Source organism: Miscanthus floridulus, chromosome 19 (genome assembly GCF_019320115.1).
Source record: "Miscanthus floridulus cultivar M001 chromosome 19, ASM1932011v1, whole genome shotgun sequence".
In the NCBI taxonomy this organism is placed as follows: domain Eukaryota; kingdom Viridiplantae; phylum Streptophyta; class Magnoliopsida; order Poales; family Poaceae; genus Miscanthus; species Miscanthus floridulus.
The window spans coordinates 51110211-51131098 of record NC_089598.1 but is presented as its reverse complement, the minus strand read 5'-3'; the positions used below and the strand labels follow the sequence as shown (position 1 = coordinate 51131098).

Genomic DNA, 20888 nt, shown 5'->3' with positions numbered 1-20888 from the left:
CCTTCATATCGGCACAATGGAGGCAGAGGTCCTCTACCTCCGTGCTCCGCGCCGACAGAACCTCATTGGCGTCAGCGAGCAGGCCCTTCTACCGCTAGAGCTGGTCCCAGATGTCCCTCTCTCGTCGAAGGAACAATGACTTCCTGAGGGATCAGGTCTCGAGCTCCTAGATAGACAAAACAGGGGTCATTCACTATGAGAAAACTTAGAAAAAGACAACACCACATGAGAAAAGAAGGCACGAACCTAGGTGACCCCAGGCAGATTGTTGGCCACGACGGATAGCGCTATCCGTAGTGACCGCTCCGCCAGCTGGCAGTATTGCTCAAAGGTGTCCCAGCGCCCCCCCCCCCCCCTTGACCGCATCCTCGAGGTTGAACAGAGGCTCCCCCTCAGGGTCATCTCGGCTCTGCCACAAGACACGCAGGGCTCGGGTCATACCTGCATGAGGGCCAAACTTCCCTCACCCGAGGTCGGAGCCGGCTGCTCCATAGTACCAGCCACCTCGGCGTCGACCACCTCCTTCACCCGGGAAGTATCGTTAGAGGAGATCGAATGGACCTCCACTTCCTGGGTGCTCTCCTACAACGGCGGCGGGCCTTGGGCCGGTAGCGGCATTGAGGCTTGCCCCGCCTCCACCTCCACTTCCTGGGCCGTTTGCTTCGCTGCACTCACGTCGGCTCCCACCACCCCGACCTCGGTGGTCTCGGGGGCACCGGTCCTCGCCACCCTGGCCTTAGTGGTCTCAAGGGCTCCAGTCCCTGCCACATCGACCTCGGTGGTCCCGAGCACCCCGGGCTCCATCGCCTCGGCCTCGGAAGTCCGGGGGGCCTCTGTCTCACCCTCGATGGCCTCGGCAACTGGGGGCACCTCGGCCCCATCCAACTCATGGGCCTCAGCCTCATGGGGCATAGGCATTTCCTCCACCGCTCGCTCCATGGCCGCCCTGGTAACCTCCCCCTAGGCGACCAGCTCCTTTAGGTCGGCCCTCGCCAACACCCCATCACGCTGTGTGGCAGCCTGCGCCTCCACCACCTGATGAACGGTGGAGCCCATGCTCACCTTGAGCAAATTAAGCGACGCTAGGGCAGGCACCTCCGCCATACACTTCTGGCTGAAGGCAAAACACCCACTTGGTTAGCATATCACCATAAAGCGAGCGGGAAACAATGCGAACTCCGCTGAAAAAACACTCACCTCGAGCGAGGGTGCAACTGCTTTGGCACTGCGACCCACCTCTGCAACGGCGATGGCGGTGGCGGTGGCATGGCCTCCGTATCTGCTAGTGCCAACCAGCCCCTGCTGGACTTCGGCACCCCTCGGTCCTCTGCGGGGGCAGTTGTGTTGCCCCCGCCGCCATCTGCTCCACCTCCGCCGTCGAGCCCACCGAGCTGATGATGCGTATTCCCAATGCCCGCGCCTCGGGCGTGTCGGCCTCGGCCCCGGGGCGGGCGATCACCGGCCCCGAGGCGTCCTCTCCTCCTCCTCCTCCTAGGAGCACCGGGCTGCTCACCGATGCCCTGAGCACCGTCTCCCCAATGTCAGGGAGATGGTCCAGGGGACCCCGCCCCCTCTCGCTCTCGTCATCTCCATCCGAAGCATCCATCGATAGTGACGGTGATGGAGATGACTCCACCGGGAGACCGTCCTACCTCTGCTGTCGGCGGCGCTTCTCTAGTCCCTCGCACGTAAGGATCTTCCTCGTACGCCATGCCTCCTTGGCATCCTTCCGCCTCTTCTGTGCCTCGGCGCGTGCCTGGTTCACCACCCGCCGCGCTGCGTCCTTGGGAATGGGCGGTGGGGAGGCTCGCACATCCCTCATCCCCTGCAGGAATGGTGAACATGGGTAAGGGAATAGGAAACGATGAGGAACGAGGAGGCCTTGGGGGCTGCAGCGGCATGTGACTTACCAGGGAGAGGTACCACCGCGACAGGCGCATCACGATGGCGGTCAGGCCACCGCTCCTTGGCTTCGCCTCCACTGTCTCCCTCACCTGTCGAAGAATGTCCTCATTAGAGAGGGCGGAGGCAGACATCCGGATGCCCTCGATCAGCTCATCCGGTCTCATCATGAACAGGCGCCGTCACTGAGCCATCAGCGGCAGCACCCTCCAGCGGTGGAAGGCAGCCATGACCATAGCTACCATAAGGCAGTGGCTCCATAGCCTCTCTAGCCCCTCTAGGAGCGGATGTAGCTTGGGCTAATCCTCCTTCGAGACGCCATACTTCCACTTCTCTAGACCGCTCTCCACGATCCACTCGGTGTAGGGGGGAAGTCCGCTATCGTCATTACGGAGATAAAACCAGCTAGTGTACCAGTGGTGATTGGTTGATCTAGGCTAGGATGTAAAGGTGATGACGGTCCTAGCGCACTTGGAAAGTGCAGCCGCCGGCCCTCACCACCTTCCTCATGCCCGATGCGCCCGTCGGCTTGGTGGTATGCCCCGCCTAGAAGAGGTGGAGCCATAGCTCCCAATGGGGAGCAATCCCTAGATACCACTCATAGACGGCAACAAAGATGGCCACCAGCGTGATGGAGTTGGGGTTGAAGTTGTGGAGCTCCACGCCGTAGTAGTGTGGGAGTGCCCGCATGAACCGGTCCGCCGACAGGCCGAGGCTGCACTCGTGAAAGGATATGAAGCTCACAATGCAGCCATCGTGTGGCCTTAGCTCCAGCTCGCCCAACGGAGCAATCCACTCTAGCCTGTTGGGGTCGGTAACCGAACGGAGAAGGCTGTCATTGACAAGCGACTGGAGCGTCTCCATGGATACATCGGACTAACCCCAAGGGTCTGGCTCAATGACAACAGCACTGGCCATGGATGCGATGGAGAATATGACTATGGCGATGAGCCTCTCTCACTCTCTCTCTCTCTCTCGCCCTTCTCTCTTCCTCTCCCTGGCGCTCTCTATTCCTAGCAACAGCTCGAGGGCGGCAAAGGCAAATGCAGGCAAGGTAAGGAGAGGAGGGGCGAGGCTCATTGCATATTTATGCAGGAGGGAGGTGAAATAGGTGGGCCATGAAATCAGGAAAGTTTCCCTCAGATCTGGCATAGTTAATCCAGATCCGATTTTACCGCCCACGTACCCACCATTTCCTCATTAATTGCGTGAACAGTTATGTCCCATCCACTGACAGAATGTTGTGTCCGACCATAGCAGTGGCAGGCGCCATTCTGCCTCCCTAAGAAAACTGCCTCAAAGGGCGTGCCTGCCATTGTCAACCCAATAGGGAGGGGAATATCCCTACCCGATTCCTTTCAGACGAAGGAACCGGGCACCGAGCCCATTACAGTCTAGGGGTTCAAAGGCTAGGCCTCCAAAGGTTTCGACAGCCGCCTTAGGGCAACAAAGTCAGGGACAACTGTGGGTGAGCCCATATGGGGCCAAGGCCCAAGCAAGTGAAACGCTTGGGACACCCCAAGTCATGTTCGAGACCAACAGGGAAGTCTCCGAATGGGATCCCACCGTAGGGAGGCATTGAGCCACCGAGGCCCATCGAACAGCCCCAGCACCCACTAGAGAAGCCCTCTGGTACTTTTGGAGTGTGTCTCTAGACCGCTAGCTGACCCCTATCGAACAGGGCATGGGCCTCCACTCGGACTTACCCGATAATAGCTCATCGGAAGTGTCACCGCTCACGCCCACTGAGGGTAGCCTGGCATATTCCACCCCTCCTTCTAAACAAAAAGGATGCGCGAGGGTCATACAAAAAGCTAGGGGAACCCCTAATGGCCCTCTCGCTCCATGCAGAGGCCAGGGGGCTCTTCCTGCAACCTTGCCGAGACCCAGCGACCTAGGCTCACACTCGAGGGGGCTCGGCAAACAACCCCTCCTTCCTAACAAAAAGGATGTGCAAGGGTCATACAAAAAGCCAGGGGAACCCCTGATGGCCCTCTCGCTCCATGCAGAGGCTACGGGGCTCTTCCTGCAACCTTGCCGAGACCCAGCGACCTAGGCTCGCACTCGAGGGGGCTCGGCAAACAACCCCTCCTTCCAAACGAAAAGGATGCACGAGGGTCACACAAAAAGCTAGGGGAACCCCTGACGGCCCTCTCGCTCTATGCAGAGGCTAGGGGGCTCTTCCTGCAACCTTGCTGAGACCCAGCAACCTAGGCTCACACTCGAGGGGGCTCAGCAAACAACCCCTCCGTCTGAACAAAAAGGATGCGCGAGCGTCGCACAAAAAGCTAGGGGAACCCCTGACCGTCCTCTCGCTCTGTGCGGAGGCTCGGGGGCTCTTCCTGCACCTAGGACGAAGACAAGCGACCCAAGCTCGCACTCAAAGGCTTGGAAAAACGCGATAAAGGGCATCGAGCCCATTACGGTCTAGGGGTTTGAAGGCTAGGCCCCCGAGGGTTTTGATATCTGCCCCAGGGCAGTAGAGTCAGGGACAACTATGGGCGAGCCCACGTATGGCTAAGGCCTAAGCAAATAATCACTTGGGACACCCTAAGTCATGTTCGAGACTGGCAGGGAGGTCTCCGAATGGGATCCCACCATAGGGAGGCACCGAGCCACCGGGGCCCATCGAACAGCCCCAGCACCCACTAGAGAAGCCCTCTGGTACTCTTGGAGTGCGTCTCTGGACTGCTAGATGACCCCTATCGAATGGGGCATGGGCCACCACTCGGACTTACCCGATAACAGCTCACTAGAGGTGTCACTGCTCACGCCCACCAAGGGTAGCGTGGCGTCCTCCACCCCTCCTTCCAAATGAAAAGGATGCGTGAGGGTCATACAAAAAGCCAGGGGAACCCCTGATGGACCTCTCGCTCCATGTAGAGGCTAGGGGGCTCTTCCTACAACCGATCCAAGGCCCAGCAACCTGAACCCGCACTCATGGGCTTAGAAAATGCAATTAACCCCTCGCACGACGTAAGAAAAGCCCCTGGGGGAATAAATCCACTCCCCTAGGGCCTCAGGGGCTACACCCGGCGAGTGCGCTCGCGCGCACCCACCAAGGCTTCGAGTACAAAACACCATCCCACCAGGAGCTGCTATGAGCCGAGTCTCATCAAAACCTCAAGGAGAGCGCTCGCACTCTCCCTAAGGCTCGGGGGCTACTGTCGGGTACCACGAGAAGGGGTCCCCTAAGCAACAATCAAAAAATCGCTTAGACCCCATCAAAAACAAAGCCAAGAGACAACTATTGGCTAAACCCTGGCCATGTCTAAGGCCACCTACTCTCCGCCTCGCTAGAGGCCTTGCACGAGAAGCCTCAGACGGCCTACTGAATCTCCACCTCGCTCGGGGCCTCGGACGATCTACCGATTCTTCGTCTCGACCGAGGCCCTACGCGTACAGCCTCGGACGAGATGCCAATTCTTCGCCTCACTCAAGGCTGGCTCAGCAAAACAACCTCGTCGCCTCCGCCTCGACCAACTTCTCGGACAAGATGTCACGTCCGACCGGCGTGTTCAACCGCACCCGTGATATCAGCCGAACGACGGCTCGACACAGTGGAGTGGCCGACGAGACGCTAATCACATCAAAGCCATGCCATCCAGGATGGGATAGAGTAGGGGTTACCGGCCGCTGTGCTCGGTGCTGTGCCCACGACCAGCGCCCATACTGTGCTGTGCTACCTAACCCCTGCTCTAGGAACAATGCAGTGTGCGGAGTCAAGTCCGGGTTACTATAGCCTCAGAATCAGTGTATAGGACCAACTGCTCCCTCCATGCCTCGGCGGTCTACTTCAGGGTCTCGGCAACCTCAGGATTCGTGCCCACCGAGCCCCCCCCCCCCCCCCCCCACGATGGCTTGGCCTCGGCACCAACTGAGCCTCGACTCTTCACACAGTCAACGCACAGCAACCAGCACATCGCATGATAGGCCCTGCGTCAAGCTATCACTGGAGCTCCCACATCGCACAGGATCGGATGTGACCAGTGCGTTGCTCCAGCACTTCAAGGGCAGGACCACTCCATCAACCATGCCACCATAGTAATAGGCTATAGGGCTTGGACATGCCACCTCTGTTCGCACAACACCATGTAGCTAACACATGTATCACCCCTATCCCTCCTTCAACTATAAAAGGGAGGGATCGGGGCCGTTTCTAGGGGACCCGAGCGCACGAGATAGATGAACTCGTATAGGAGGACAGACTTACTCTCACGCTCACACACACCCAGGCATAGACAGGTTCACAAGGCAGACGAACATAGGCTCGACACTCTGTAACACGCACGCTTCCCCACCGCCTGAGATCAACATCTCAAACGATCCACACCACTCCACGCAGAGACCTAGGACTAGCTCCCTCTCTCGCCCTACTTGTAACCCCCTACTACGAGCACCTCGGTGCAAGGAATACAAGATTGTTCTCCCAGACTGGACGTAGGGCACCTATTGCCCAAACCAGTATAAACCTTGTGTCTCTTTGCATCATCATCCAGGATTAGGGGCATGCAGTACATTTTTACTAGTTGGTTGAGGGCCCGTTGGTCCAAAACACTGATAGATACTTAAGTGATTCATGATTAGAATGAATAACAAATTCTTTAGGCCATAAATAATGATGCCACGTCTCTAAAGAACGGACAAGTGCATACAATTCCTTATCATACGTGGAATAATTAAGAACAGGACCATGCAATTTTTCACTAAAGTAAGCAATGGGTTTACCATCTTGCATCAAAACACCCCCAATGCCAACTTCTCTAGCATCACATTCTAGCTCAAAAGACTTACTAAAATTTAGAAGTTGTAGCAATGGTGCGTGTGTGAGCTTGTCCTTCAAAGTGTCAAAGGACTCCTCATGTGCTTTTTCCCAATGAAACACCACCCCTTTCTTCGTCAACTCATGCAATGGAGCAGCAATGGTGCTGAAATCTTTGACAAAGCGGCGGTAGAATCCTGCAAGACTAAGAAAACTCCTCACCTGTGTGACAGTTTGGGGGACCACCCAGCTCTTTATGGCTTCAATTTTCATCTCGTCCACCTCAACTCCCTATGGAGTTACAACATAGCCAAGAAAAGAAACTCGATCCATGCAAAAGATGCACCTCTCAAGGTTCTCAAATAAACGTGCATCACGTAAAGCATTAAAAACAGCACGTAAGTGGTCCATATGTTCATCAAAAGACTTGCTGTAAATCAATATATCATCAAAGTAAACTACCACAAAACAACCAATAAAAGCTCTTAAAACCTCATTCATTAAGCGCATGAAAGTGGTAGGTGCATTTGTCAAACCAAAAGGCATTACTAACCACTCATACAACCCAAATTTGGTTTTAAACGTAGTTTTCCATTCATCTCCAAGTTCATTCTAATTTGATGGTAGCCACTTCGCAAGTCAATCTTGGTGAAAATTATAGAACCACACAACTCATCAAGCATGTCATCTAGCCTAGGAATAGGATGATGATACCGAATAGTAATATTATTGATGGCTCTACAATCAACACACATACGCCAAGTTCCATCTTTCTTAGGAACCAAAAGTACAGGAACGGCACAAGGACTAAAGCTTTCATGTACATACCCATGGTCCAAAAGGTCTTGGACTTGTCGCTGAATTTCCTTAGTCTCCTCGGGATTGGTTTGATAGGCAGCACGGTTGGGCAAGGTTGCTCCCAGAATCAAATCGATTTGATGCTCTATCCCACTCATAGATGGCAGCCCCGGGGGTATCTTAGCTGGAAAAATGTCCCCATACTCCTGCAAAAGGTTAGTGACAGCAGGAGGCACCGAGCTAACAATATCATCAAGCGAAAACATAGCTCGTTTGCATACCAAAGCATAGAAAATATCATCATCAAAAATTTTAGCAAAGTCACATTTTGTTGCAAGCATAACACCACCCTTTAATTTAATCCCCTCAGCCTTAGAAATAGATGTAGACTTATCATTTTTAGGTGGGAGAATAGAATTAGCAACTTGCTGATTTTCATATTGAACATCATTCAAACTAGCAGCGCGTTCTCTATCAGCTTGTACAATTTGAGCAGGGGTCAAAGGTACTAAAGTAATTTTCTTTCCTTTATGCTCAAAGGTGTATTTATTACTTCTACCATGGTGTGTAGCATCATTATCATGTTCCCAAGGATGACCCAACAAGAGTGAACAGCCTTGCATAGGTACCAAATCACAATCAACAGAATCAGCATAAGAACCAATGGAAAATGAAACTCTGCAAGTTTGTGTTACCTTTGCTTTTCTAGAATCAGTTAGCCACTGAATATGGTATGGACGTGGGTGTGGGCGTGTGGTCAAGCCAAGCTTCTTGACCAAATCAGAACTCACCAAATTATTGCAGCTACCTCCATCAATAATGACACGTGCTCGACGATTGCTGATGACAAAGTAAATCTAGAACAAGTTATGGCGTTGTAGCTTCTCAGGTTGCTACACTTGTGGCTAAGCACCCGCTGTACAATGATGCTCCTATAGGCCGCCATGGCCTCATCACCAAGGACTTCACCATCCTCCTCATCTGCATCTTGGTCTTCTTCATCCTCAATGTCAGAGGTGCTGATGTAACCATCTTCTGTAGCGATATATGCCCGCTGACTTGGGCAGTCCTTCTGCACATGGCCAATGCCAAGGCAGCGGTGGCACTAAATGCCCGAAGTGCATCCCGTCGATGCAACGAATGAGGCACTCTTGGTAGGCACCTGCAAAGAATTTTTACCTAAATCTGAAGGTCGTGTGGGAGGTGCCTTAGGTGTAGCGGTAACTCCAGAGGTTGTTGGTCCCTTGCTCGCTGGTGGAGGCACCCAAAAAGTGGTTGGCTTGGTCAGCCCTGAAGATGGTGCCGAGTGTGGCGTGTATGTGGTGCTGACCTTGCTCTTGCTCTGCTGTTCACGCCCCTGCAATTCCTTTTCTGCAAGCATAGCAAACTGAAACAACTGGTTGACAATGTTAAATTCTTTATAATCAACAATGTCCTGAATCTCGCGCCTCAAACCCGAATAAAAACAACAAATGGAATATTTGTTCCCCTCAACAACACTACAACGCATCAATCCCTTTTGGAGCTCACCATAGTAATCATGTATAGATTTATCTCCTTGTTCTAAATGCATCAATTTCTTACGCAAGTCTCTATGATAAGAAGGAGGTACAAAATGATCACGTATAGCTACCTTAAGTTCTTCCCACGAACCAGGTAAAGCATCCTATGCAGTTAGCCCATTCTACCAAATAATGGCAAAATCCTTAAACTCACTAGTAGCTTGTCGAACTCTATGATGCTCAGGTACAAGGTGGGCGCTAAACTTTTGTTCTACTATTATCTCCCAATCAAGATATCCTTCAGCATCATAATGACCCGAAAAAGATGGTATTATGAACTTAATCTTAGCATAATGATCATCGGGCACACGGTGATTATTACCTTGATGGTGGTGGACACCACCCATACCTATCGTGTTGCAGTGAAGACGTCGTCGTAATCTTGCTTGTCGGAAGGCTGATCGATCTATGTTCCCACTGGCATCATGCACCATGTCTTTTGGCAAGAGACCATCGGTGTTGCTGTCAGAGACGTCATTATTGCCTGCCACAAAGGTTTCCAACTCAGTAACCTTGTCGGTTAGCGTGGAAATTCGTTTGTCCAATCTCTCCATGTTGTTGCCAATGTTGAGTTCAATGAGTGCATCAGTGACAACCTTCCTGATGGCCTCATTCATCCTTTTTTGGGCATCCTCCACAACAGCTTGTAGTTGCTCTTGGCTGACACACTCGTTGAAACCCTTAGGACTGTTATCTCCAGTCTGATTACCTCCTACCATTGTAAACATAAAAACAAGAACAAACGGTGAAAGTTATCCCTACCAAATGACTACGTGGTTGCAGTTGCAGTGGTGTCACTTTTCATAGCAAGTGGAAGTGTCTTACTAAGTTCTTACAAAGTTCTTACCAACACAAGCAGTGGACGGTACAACCAGCGGCTAGTTCGTGATACCTATGAGGCAGTGGTACCGAGATTGCAAGGGCATTTTTTTGTACTAATCTGAAGAGTTTGTGGAGCTTGGAAGGCACACAAAGAATAATATGTATATCTAGCACACAAGTTAGTAATAGAAAGTAATGTTGAATTATAGTCCAAAGTACTTGTTCTCGTTGCTGGTCTAAAATGCTTCAAGTACTAGGTGTGTGACAAATAAGTATGGTGGATAGCAAGGTGACATGTGTGTGAAAAACAAGTATGGTGGATAGCAGTAGCAACACAAACAAGGAACAAGACAGCACACGCTAACACAGCTCACTTTGGCCTTCTCTATGTGCTCCTCAAGATATTGTTCCTCTTTTGCCCCTCTCTTTTTTCTATTTTTTGGGCTATCGTTGTTTTTGTGAGAAATTTTGACTTTTTCTTTTTATTTTTTTGATATTTTTCCTTCACTTAGGAGCACAAAAGAAGTAACCACAGAAAATATGAGCTTAAACAAGTGATAGACGTGGCGTGTGGAAATTTTGGAAGATGTGCTCAAAATCGATAAAAAGCTTGTGACCACGAAAAGAGGATCTTGTGACTAGTTTTTGACCAAATTAAAATTTTTTGACCCTAATATTGCGGGGGATGGATGGATCCAAAAAAAATTCTGATCGATTTTGATATATGGAACGTCGAAATACGAGTTCGTATGCGAAAACTAGACCAGTTTTTAGAGTTGGCTCCGAATTAGAAGACAAAACAGGAATAATAAGCGCAAAATTGGTCATGGTAGCAAGGATTTGATGGAAACGATAGGGAAAACACATGAACTGGACTCTAACACGACCTAACCAGCAATAAGACCTTGACCAGGACACAAACTCAACACGACAGACTCTGAAACAGAAATAAGCAAAGGCTACTGCGCGGAAGGTTCTAGGACAGGAAAAAAATAAGTATGGCACTAGACGATGGGACGAATGCAAAACACTCAAAACTAGGGGATAAATGTGAACATGACGGTATACCTTAGCTTTGATTACCACTTAATGGGAATGGTAATCCCGATCTTCCGTCAGGTAGTGATAACTATCATTGTGGCGGAGAATGACACACCGATCCGGCTTTAGATCGAACCGTGCAATCTTAGCACCACAACTCCTCTGGTTATCAACCGAGACACGAACCTGGTTGACCTCACCAAGAAGACTAATCTCTATCTACGCAATGAAGAACACAAGCAAGAACAAGAAAGAAAGCAACCAAATTGCAGATAAATGATTAATCTCACAAAGTTGGGGTCTCACAAATCGATGATCGACGAAACTGTTCTTGACAGATTAATCTAAGCAAAACCCAAAACCTAATGACAGCAGCGGTGTGCATTTATAAAGGTCTTAGGGTCATCACCTACCCTAGACACGCCCCCTAATGGGCCCAAACATGATACACGATCCATCGGACCAAAAGACGATGTCGCAGCACCCTGGTAGATTCTGGATGCTGACTTGTTTCGACGATTCCTGTTGCTTCTAGAGGCATTTTGATGTGAGACCACTTGTATTGGCTTCCTTATCAAATTAGCTTTTCAACCATATGTGGATCGTCGAAAACAGAGTCCGGATACATCTTGGGTGACCAGTTTAAGACAGACTGGTCCTATAGGCCGAGGCAGACTCGAAATCATGTTGGACCGGGCCTCCGGTTTCTGTTGAACGTCCTTGCTGGTCATCAATGCCTCCACCTCTTCCTCTAAGTCCCTCATGACCCTCTCCAATGTTCCTAAGCAAGATAACATCATTAGGTAGTAGTCTATTCTCAAAAGTATGAAAAGGATCGCTTAAGAATGAGCTCACCTATAAATTGAGTTGACGCATTCGAGCTTGGGTCATTGGACCTTGCATGATGGTTGGAGGATCAGTGGGTATATCCGAAGGAGTGATGTCCTCATCAGGTGGATCTTTCCTTCAACACACACCTCATTTGGGCTCTACACCTCACACCACACCTTGTACTCTCTTTTTATTTTTAGTAGTATTTTGGAGCTAGCAAGAGCTATCAAGTAGAGCTTGGCTCCTTGTATGAAAGGATCTTTGTACGAATACTATGAACAAATCTTCCAAAGTCTTGCTCTCAAATTATCAATGTAGTTGTTCTATTGAATTAGATTATAGTCTCCTTGTTATAATCATGACATGTGAACGAACATATAGTTTCTATGTTATGAGCTTAACATGTAGAACTTTATGCTTAATCATTCATATGACTTATATGATTAGAAGTAGAGCTAAGTTGAGGTGGCAGTTCATCGTGCCTTCGGGTGTGCCCATGTCTGATGCTTGTCAATCCATAGGGTCAAAGTCCCGAGGCAATGTGGGTAGTTTATGTCTAATTGAGCATGGTGCCCGGGTACATAGGGATAGGTGAATGCATTTCCTACTCCATGGTTGAGGGGTAGGCGGCAGGTAGTGATAGCCCTATCCGTCCTTCGTAATCCCCCATATTCAAGTAGGGTGTAGGAGTCTAAATTGTCACATGAGGTTGCTGGCAGACCAGTACTCGGTGGCCTCCCAACCCATCTTACATTTAGGTCTAGCTCTAACCATGTAATTTGTATGATCATCAACTGTTCTTTGCATGGCTATATTAGAACAAGCCTACTCTACTTATGAATATTCATTTATTCTTTGTTTCTCTTTTATCCTTGAGGTTAGCCCAGATGTGTGTCCACTATCCTAAAAATACCATTTTTACCCCTGTCATAAACTGTGGTTCACTATGCAAGCATGTAATCTTGTTCATATCCAAGCTAGACTCTTCACACCATGCCTTCCTTTGGGAAAATATAAATAACGATACACTAAATACTTCTAGGTGAAATGCTACAACGATAGATCCGTGCGCTTGTGGATATTGTTTTTGTAATCGTTAAGAACTATCATAGTTGGTGTTTCTTGGCGGCGTCGCTATGGTTTACTAAACCTTAGTGATGGTGCTAAGAAATGTGTTAGAGATATAGGCTAGGGGTACCTACACCGCCCGTATATATGACTACCACCAAGCTATCGGCCCAGCAGACATCAAAGGGGAGGCCTGCAAGGGCTGACGCGATCAACCAATGTGGAGATCAAGGCAAACCATGGTGGGCGTATCTGGACGATAGCAAGGATCAATCTATTGTAACAAACTAGGAAACAATCTATTAGCTCGATCGCCCTCTCCGTAACCCTATCTCTCCTACCTATATAAAGGAGGGTAGGGACCTCGGGCTCAGGATCCAATCTTCCACCAATTCTATCTACCTCGTAGCTAGGAGCAACAGCCCCTGTAATTGAGCATATGAATACAAGAGCCACCGCACCACTTGAGTAGGGGTTAGCATGTACCATGCCCGAACCAGGATAAATCTTTGTCTTGTGTGCTACCATCTGATTCTGTCTATGCGATAACATTGCTAGATACTGCTGGAGCAAAACAATGTGACAGTTGGTGCGCCAGGTAGGGGCCTTTCGTGTTCATACCAATTTTGTGTTTTAGATGGGAGTCATCTTCAACATCAGCAATGAACCAGAGTAGGAGCAGCTAGGCAAGAGGATCACCTTCAGCAAGCTCGATTTCATCACCGATCAGTTCGGGGACCTGTGCCTTCAGGAACCCGAGCCAACCGAAGAAGGAGAGTAGTCCCTCCAAATCTATGCTTTCGTCGTCGGACTGGAGGAGGTTGTGGACATTAGAACAGATGTCCTCATGGTATACCTAAAGTGTTATGCTCATCTTTTCATCAAAGATGGATGAGAAGGTGAGGTCGTATGCATTTTTCACATCAGCAAAACCACGCATCTTGACTATGCATCAGATCAGATACCTATACCTCACCGTGACGCCCCCCCAATCCTCGACAAGATCGGGGTGCACAATGGCAACCCGTGGTGAGACACTTTCGTAGGCTGCTATGGAACCCACCGAACCTCCCATGGAGGAATGCCAGCTGCAGGGACTGACAAACCATGACAATGCCAAAGACACCCCCAATGAACAAGATTGGTGGGACGACACCAACGTCTCTAGACTCATTGATCCGGAGGCCTTCCGTCATTTTCTCTATGGCTGCGACATGCTTAAAAAGATTAAAGTTGCTCCCATGAAAGAAATTTTTGAACATTGGTTAGATTTATTCAAGGCCTCTACATCTATGTCATGCACATCCCTTGTAATAGGTATTGCCACTAGTATTGGTGCATTGGATGGACAAGATGTGGCATACATCTCTACTCCAAGCATCATTATTAATGAGCATTACTTGATGCAAGGGCATCATCTGAAAAATAATGCTACAGGAGACCTTGTATATTTCTTCCTGGGGTATACAAACGAAATTATATTACCTAATCTAGAACTTCATTTGTATAAGTCCTTGGAGCTAACCTTCTCTCTTATCGAACAAGAGGAAGCACACAGTAGTTCTGTTTCTGGCAGGATGGCAAGGAGCAGGGCAAGAAACGAAGCAAGCAGCTTCAATAGCCACAACCGACACCTTCACCAGCTATACCGCAGGCATTCCGTGTAGGGCGGTTCACGACTGGGCAAGTACATGGGTTCACACCCACGTACCACCCCGGTTGGGATCACACTATGCAACAACATCAAGCTAGAGGATCGGGGTGGCAAGAGGCTGACGATGCGGCATGGAGATAGGGTCACTACTCTGACTCTGAGGGGCTACCACCACTCATGACAGTCTGTTTCAGACCGTCAGGGATGGGAAGATGTCAACACCTGCCTCGGAGGATTAGAAATCTGCATAGGTGAAATACAAAATAAGCTTAACACTCACGTGCAGGATACGACCCAATGGCAGCTTCAGCAGCAGCAACAAATGGCGTAAATGAACGCGCTGCTGAAGAAACAACACGACGCACATGTAGCCTATTAGCGGTCCATGTGATTCAATCCCAAACCATAGGCCTCGTGCTAGCTTGGGGGAGCGCCTCCGTAGAGGTAACTTGTATCTTTTGTTTTTTACATTTATTTATTTATTAGCATTTAAAAAATCAAAAAAAATACAAAAAAATAAAATATGATAAAAACAATAAAAATATGAATTTCACTCTTTATATGTGTTTTAAGAATGTTTAGTTTCTACTAAGTTGAAATGATAAATAGTTGCTCTATCTATAATTCATCTGTGCCTAGATTGTAACTTAGTATTCTCCAAGGTTTAAGTTTGTTGGCTGAAAATATCTCATTCTAAAAACTTGAAAACTTGAGGGATACAAATGCATGCTCCTTTTCTAAGTTGTTGCAAGTCATGATATGGTACTAATAGAATTTGCTATGATTTTGTTCTAAGAGAAATTAGACATCCGGAGTTTTTAATTTCAAAAATGCTAAAATGAAAAGTTTCTCAATGATTATGAATACCTACTAAGGCCATATGACAAAATATTCAAATACAAAATCTTAGTCATATGCTACTTGTTATTGCATTGAGCTTTGTCAAATTGTTTGTGACCCTTGTTAAGATTCTCATCATGCACCTATGATAAAGACACACGTACACCCACAAATAAAATGCTAACTCTTATACTGAGTGTTACGCTAAAACATGCTTATTCCGTCCACCAAAATAATTACTCCATTCGTTTATCATGAGTCTCTCTTTCTCTAAAGTTTTCATATACCAAAAAAAGTATGGGCTATGCTAAAAAGGGACAAACAAAGAGAAAAGAAAATTTCCATGCCAAAAGGGCATGAGAGAGAAAAAAATGCATGCCAAAGAGCATGAAGAAAAGAAAAAGAAAAGAAAGAAATAAGATAGCCCATACTTTCAAATAAAAGGCATTCATCCAAAAAGAGAGAGATTCATAATTCAAAGGAGTACAAAAATATTTTAGAATTAGGAACATTATAAAAATTCCACACACTAGCATGTCTTGATCAAAGTGTATGGCTTGCATCTCCTTGAGGTCCGGTTTTTGACTTAGCAAAATATGTGATGCAAGTATGCCTCAATTTCATACCTTCCCAAAACTCCACCAAAAAACCTTTAGTGGTAGGATGAAAAGAAGGCAAATATGAAATGTCTTGGTGAGGTTTATACACATTGAGCGATCAAGCGAATCATTTGAGAAACTTATATTTATTTTGCGAAACTCATAAAACCTCCAGATAGACGGTTGATCGAAGAATGAAAGATTGGTAATTCTGTTATAACTGTTCTATCTTGCAACCGCCCAAGAATTTGAAAAAGCTATACACCCCACAGGGGTCAAGGTAAAGGGTGGATAAAAATGCTAACTTATTTAAATTGCGGAAGAATACTTTGTTATAGGCATCGCACTTATGAAATATATTCGGCATAGTAGCTATTTGCTTGGGACAAGCAAAGGTTAAGCTTAGGGGATTTGTTGGGGGTCCTTAACAACCATATCCGACCGCCAAATAATACCCAAAACAGGAGAAATAGACAAACTTTTGACACATATGCATTTACTATTGACATAGTTCCATTTGTATTGGAAGAATCATATTTTGCAGGACATACATTTGAATACAAGTGGAAAACAAAACAAAAGGCGCAATGCGGAAAGCGTAAAGTAGAAATACACAATGAAATAAAAGGAGAAAGACCACCTACACGCCAAACCTAGGCCGAGCACCAACATGGAAGCTATCTAGGCCTAGTCAGGAGCCTACCAGAGTAAGGCGGTGGCAAGCAGGCCAGCCCAGGGGTGTGGCCACACCGTCCCCAAGCCCGTTCGGCCCCACCTCACTCTGGCGGTTGCATGGAGGCATGCTATGGCGGTTTAGGCTAGTCCCCTATTTTATTAGCGCCAAACCGACCTCACTCTAGTATAAATAGATGGATGGAGCTTACCTTCAACACACACCTCATTTGGGTTCTACACCTCACACCACACCTTGTACTCTTTTACTTTTATTAGTATTTTGGAGCTAGCAAGAGCTATCAAGGATAGCTTGACTCCTTGGAAGAAAGGATCTTTGGTACAAATAATATGAAGAAATCTTCCAAAGTCTTGCTCTCATATTATCAATATAGTTGTGCTATTGAATTAGAGTATAGTCTTCATGTTATAATCGTGACATATGAACTAACATATAGTTTCTATGTTATGAGCTTAACATGTAGAACTTTATGCTTAATCATTCATATGACTTATATGACTAGAAATAGAGCTAAGTTGAGGTGGTGGTTCATCGTGCCTTTGAGTGTGCCCATGTCTATGCTTGTCAATCCGTAGGGTTGGAGTCCTGGGGGGATGTGGGTAGTTTATGTGTAATTGGACGTGGTGCCCGGGTACATAGGGATAGGTGAATGCATTTCCTACTCCACGGTTGAGGGGTAGGTGGTAGGTGGTGATAGCCATGTCCGTCCTTCATAATCCCCCACATTCGGATAGGGTGTAGGAGTATAAACTATCACATGAGGTTGCTGGCAGACCAGTACTCGATGGCCTCCCGACCCATCTTACACTTAGGTCTAGCTCTAACCATGTAATTTGTATGATCATCAACTGTTCTTTGCACAGCTATATTAGAACAAGCCTGCTCACTTAAAAATATCCATTTATTCTTTGTTTCTCTTTTATCCTTGAGGTTGGCCCAGATGTGTATCCACTATCCTAAAAATACCATTTTTACCCTTGTCGTAAACTGTGGTTCACTATGCAAGCATGTAATCTTGTTCATATCCATGCTAGACTCTTCACACCATGCCTTCCTTTGGAAAAATATAAATAACGATACCCTGAATACTTCCGGGTGAAATGCTATAATGATTGATCCGTGCGCTTGCGGATATTGTTTATGTAATCGTTAAGAACTCGTAGTTGGTGTTTCTTGGCGGTGCCGCTAAGGTTTACTTAACCTCAGTGATCGTGCTAAGAAATGCCAACAGGCATTTCTAGTGCCATTGATAGGGATGGATTTTATCTCCAAACTTGGTAGTGACTCTAAGAAATGCCAACACACCCAACTTCTCCCTCTCTGCCTCGCCTAGCCGGTCACCGCCCTATGGGTGGCGATGCACCGGACAAGGGGTGACAGTGCCCACGGAGGCAACACCTCATCCCCTACTTCGCCTCCTTTGATTCCTTTGCAAATGTGCCAACACCCCCAAGTGTTTCATTATCACGTGCAAGTGTGTTAGTATTTTCACAATTATTTTTCAAAGGTTAATCACTCCTCACCGATTGTGCACTAGGCCTAAAATGCAATGCAAGTATTTCAACACCTAGTGGCACTAGATGATCGAGTTGTCTGATAAGAGCTTCCCTCTTAATAGTATGACCATCTATCCTAAAAGTGGTCACACTCTCTATAGTGTCTTGATCACCAAAACAAAATGACCCTATCAAATATACCTTTGCTTTTAGCCCATTTTGTTTTTCTCTTTCCTCTTTTCCAAATCTGGAGCTTGATCATCATCACATATTGAAACCATCACCATGGACATCATTTCATGTGGCCATCTCCATCCATGAGTGCCACTTAACTCCATCACTTGGGTTGAACCAACCTATCTCAAATCTACACTTAGAGCATAAGGTTAGTCCAAATAGGTCTCATCAATTATCCAAAACTAAACTAGGGCTTTCAACAGTCCCCTCTCCTAGTGCACCCTCCACCCGGCAATCCTAGCTCAGCCTCGCTCGTCCTAGCTCCACCAACACAACCTTCCTCTATCTGTCGATCGTCCTACTAGCTTCCCTCCTCTCGACCACCCATAGCTAGCCTCCCACGCCTCCACTGATATGTGTCCTCTACTGTAGTTGCCTCTAGTGCCTCCCCGAGCTCCAAGGGAAATAGACAAAATGCACAAAGATAGTGACAAAAGAGGGAAAATAGGAAATATATGCCCTAATTTGGAGGCTATTGTTGGAGTCAAACCTAGAAAATAAGACCCTAAAAGTGATGCAGCCTTCAAATCTCAAAGTAAAGGCCATATGTTTTAGGGGCCATTGTTGGAATTGCTCAAGTACTGCCTCTGTACCAAAATAAATAGACATCTCGCATTTTATGGAGTCAACAAACTTCAAATTTAACTGGATTTATAAAAAAAATTACCAAACATTTGTATCTCCAAATAGATTTGCTGTAAAAATGCATTGCCTGATTAATCTAATTATATTTATTTGGTATTCTGAACATTAGTATTTTTTATATTTGATAACTCCTTCCATCCCATAATAGAAGATCTTATATGATTCAAAATTTGTTCTAAAATGCTTGACCTTCTCACTTTGCAATATAACTTTTTTTCCTAATACACATTTCTCTTTTCTAATACATCAGTATCTCTACTTCTTTCTATGTCTCACCTTTTTTCTGTGTATTATACTTTTTTTTAATTCCCGTGCCTAGATCTATAAGATCTTATGTTACGGGAATGGAGTAAGATGTGTGCTTAAGATTCGTACTAGGTAGCGTGGTCGTGCGTTGCTACAGGATAACTAACAATTTATACTAAAAACACATGGATCGCATGATAAGATAATAATACTGTTAAATTAAATACCAACGTTAAAGTGATATTTACTCTAAAAAGCAAAGTTTATGAATTTAACACAATCACGGAGTGCGCGGCGTTGCAGGCTCACAAACTCTAGAGCTTTCAGAGATTGGGTCGAATCCAACCTAGAGCCTCGGAACCCTGCATATTTTTCTGGACGGGCTTCACTTCAGATGCATCGGTAGCAATATCAACGATCTTCAGTCGATGGACCAAGTCGTATGGATCCCCATATAATGGCTCAGACATGTAGATTTTGTTCTTCTTGTACTTGGTACACTTGTTCCACTGAAGCTTTCATTGAAATGTTTAGACACGAACAGTGTCTGATCACCAATGTCCCTCACCCTGGACCACTCCGGCGTACGGTCGTGGAGGTTGCACTTGTAGATCACGCTGTTGTAGGTGAAGCTCTATGTCTCGTGGAACGTGCTCACTATGGCACCCACAATGTGCAGCTCACTGTTTGATTCTAGGTAGCTGCGGTGGCAGAGCCCCGCAGGTGGCGACAGCAATGGCAGCAGCGTCGCGGTTGGAGTAGCGCCGGTGGCATTGCTGCTGCAGACGAAGATTTCTCCAGTGCAGTCGATCGCCAAGAACTTGTCTTGGTAGTGGACGATGGACCCCACAGAGAACTCTAGTTTGGTGTCGAGCAGCGTCCATGCGTTGTCGACTCTAACCCGGCAGAACGCGACCTCCATGGAGCACCCAAGCATGCCCATGGCCACGAACTCGTGGCCGGCGGCGTCAGGCGACGCCGAGTGCACGATCTCACGGAAGAACATGTCTCTCGTGCCTTCTAGCTTGATGGCTCTGCCTGCGGCATCTGCGTCCCCGTAGCCGTTGGTGGGATGGAGGACCCACCGGTCGTGGACCCTAGACATGCGTTCCGATGAGGACGCTGCTGCAACGTGTTCGCCTGCTGGCAGGAGCTCAACGCGGGGGGCACGGGCACCGGCGAATGGATTCAGCAGTGTCATGAACGTCGCCTCGTCCATGAGCGCCAGCCACCCACACAAGGAGCCGCACGCCGCCTTGCCGCGCACGTCGGGCAGCATCTTGGACAAGACCTTCTTCTCCAGGACACAGTAGAAGCCGACGCGGTCCGAGTCGAGGTCGAACGGGAGCAGCAGGAGCGGCCCGAAGGTCGCGAATGGGACGGCAGCGCGCCATGGGGAGCAAGCGGATCGGAAGGATGCCGCATCGTGGCCTGACGCGAGATGCTGCCCGATGGACTCGAAGAGATCCTCTGGCAGGCCAGATCTCCAGTCAGGGAGAGGTAGGGACCTTCTCTTGGAATTGAGAGGCTGAGCCATGAAAGATAGATGACATTAACTATGGTTCACGCAAGAAACAGCAAGCGAGGACGATGGAACACGTGAGCGTGAAACCAAATGAAAGGAGGAAAAAGTTGTCCCTTTTGCAAATGCAAAGAGGGGAAGTAATTAAATGTAGGCAAATTTGGCAAGA

General features: G+C 47.8%; 1 protein-coding gene across 1 annotated transcript; it reads right to left on the bottom strand.

Moving 5' to 3' along the window:
• Positions 1–2448: 2448 nt before the first annotated feature.
• Positions 2449–20734, bottom strand: LOC136526022 (uncharacterized). The gene is made up of 2 exons (XM_066518816.1): positions 19929–20734; positions 2449–2617 (listed from the first exon to the last, which is right to left on the bottom strand). Exons 1-2 carry the CDS (start codon positions 20732–20734, stop codon positions 2449–2451), a joined length of 975 nt encoding a protein of 324 aa, XP_066374913.1.
• Between the last annotated feature and the right edge of the window lie 154 nt (positions 20735–20888).

Coding starts and splice junctions, on each gene's coding strand:
- LOC136526022 (XM_066518816.1), bottom strand. CDS start 20,734: ATGGCTCAGCCTCTCAATTCCAAGAGAAGGTCCCTACCTCTCCCTGAC. Junction 2,618..19,928: donor GCGACGCTGCTGCCATTGCT/GTCGCCACCTGC, acceptor TCACGAGTGCAG/CCTCGGCCTGTCGGCGGACC.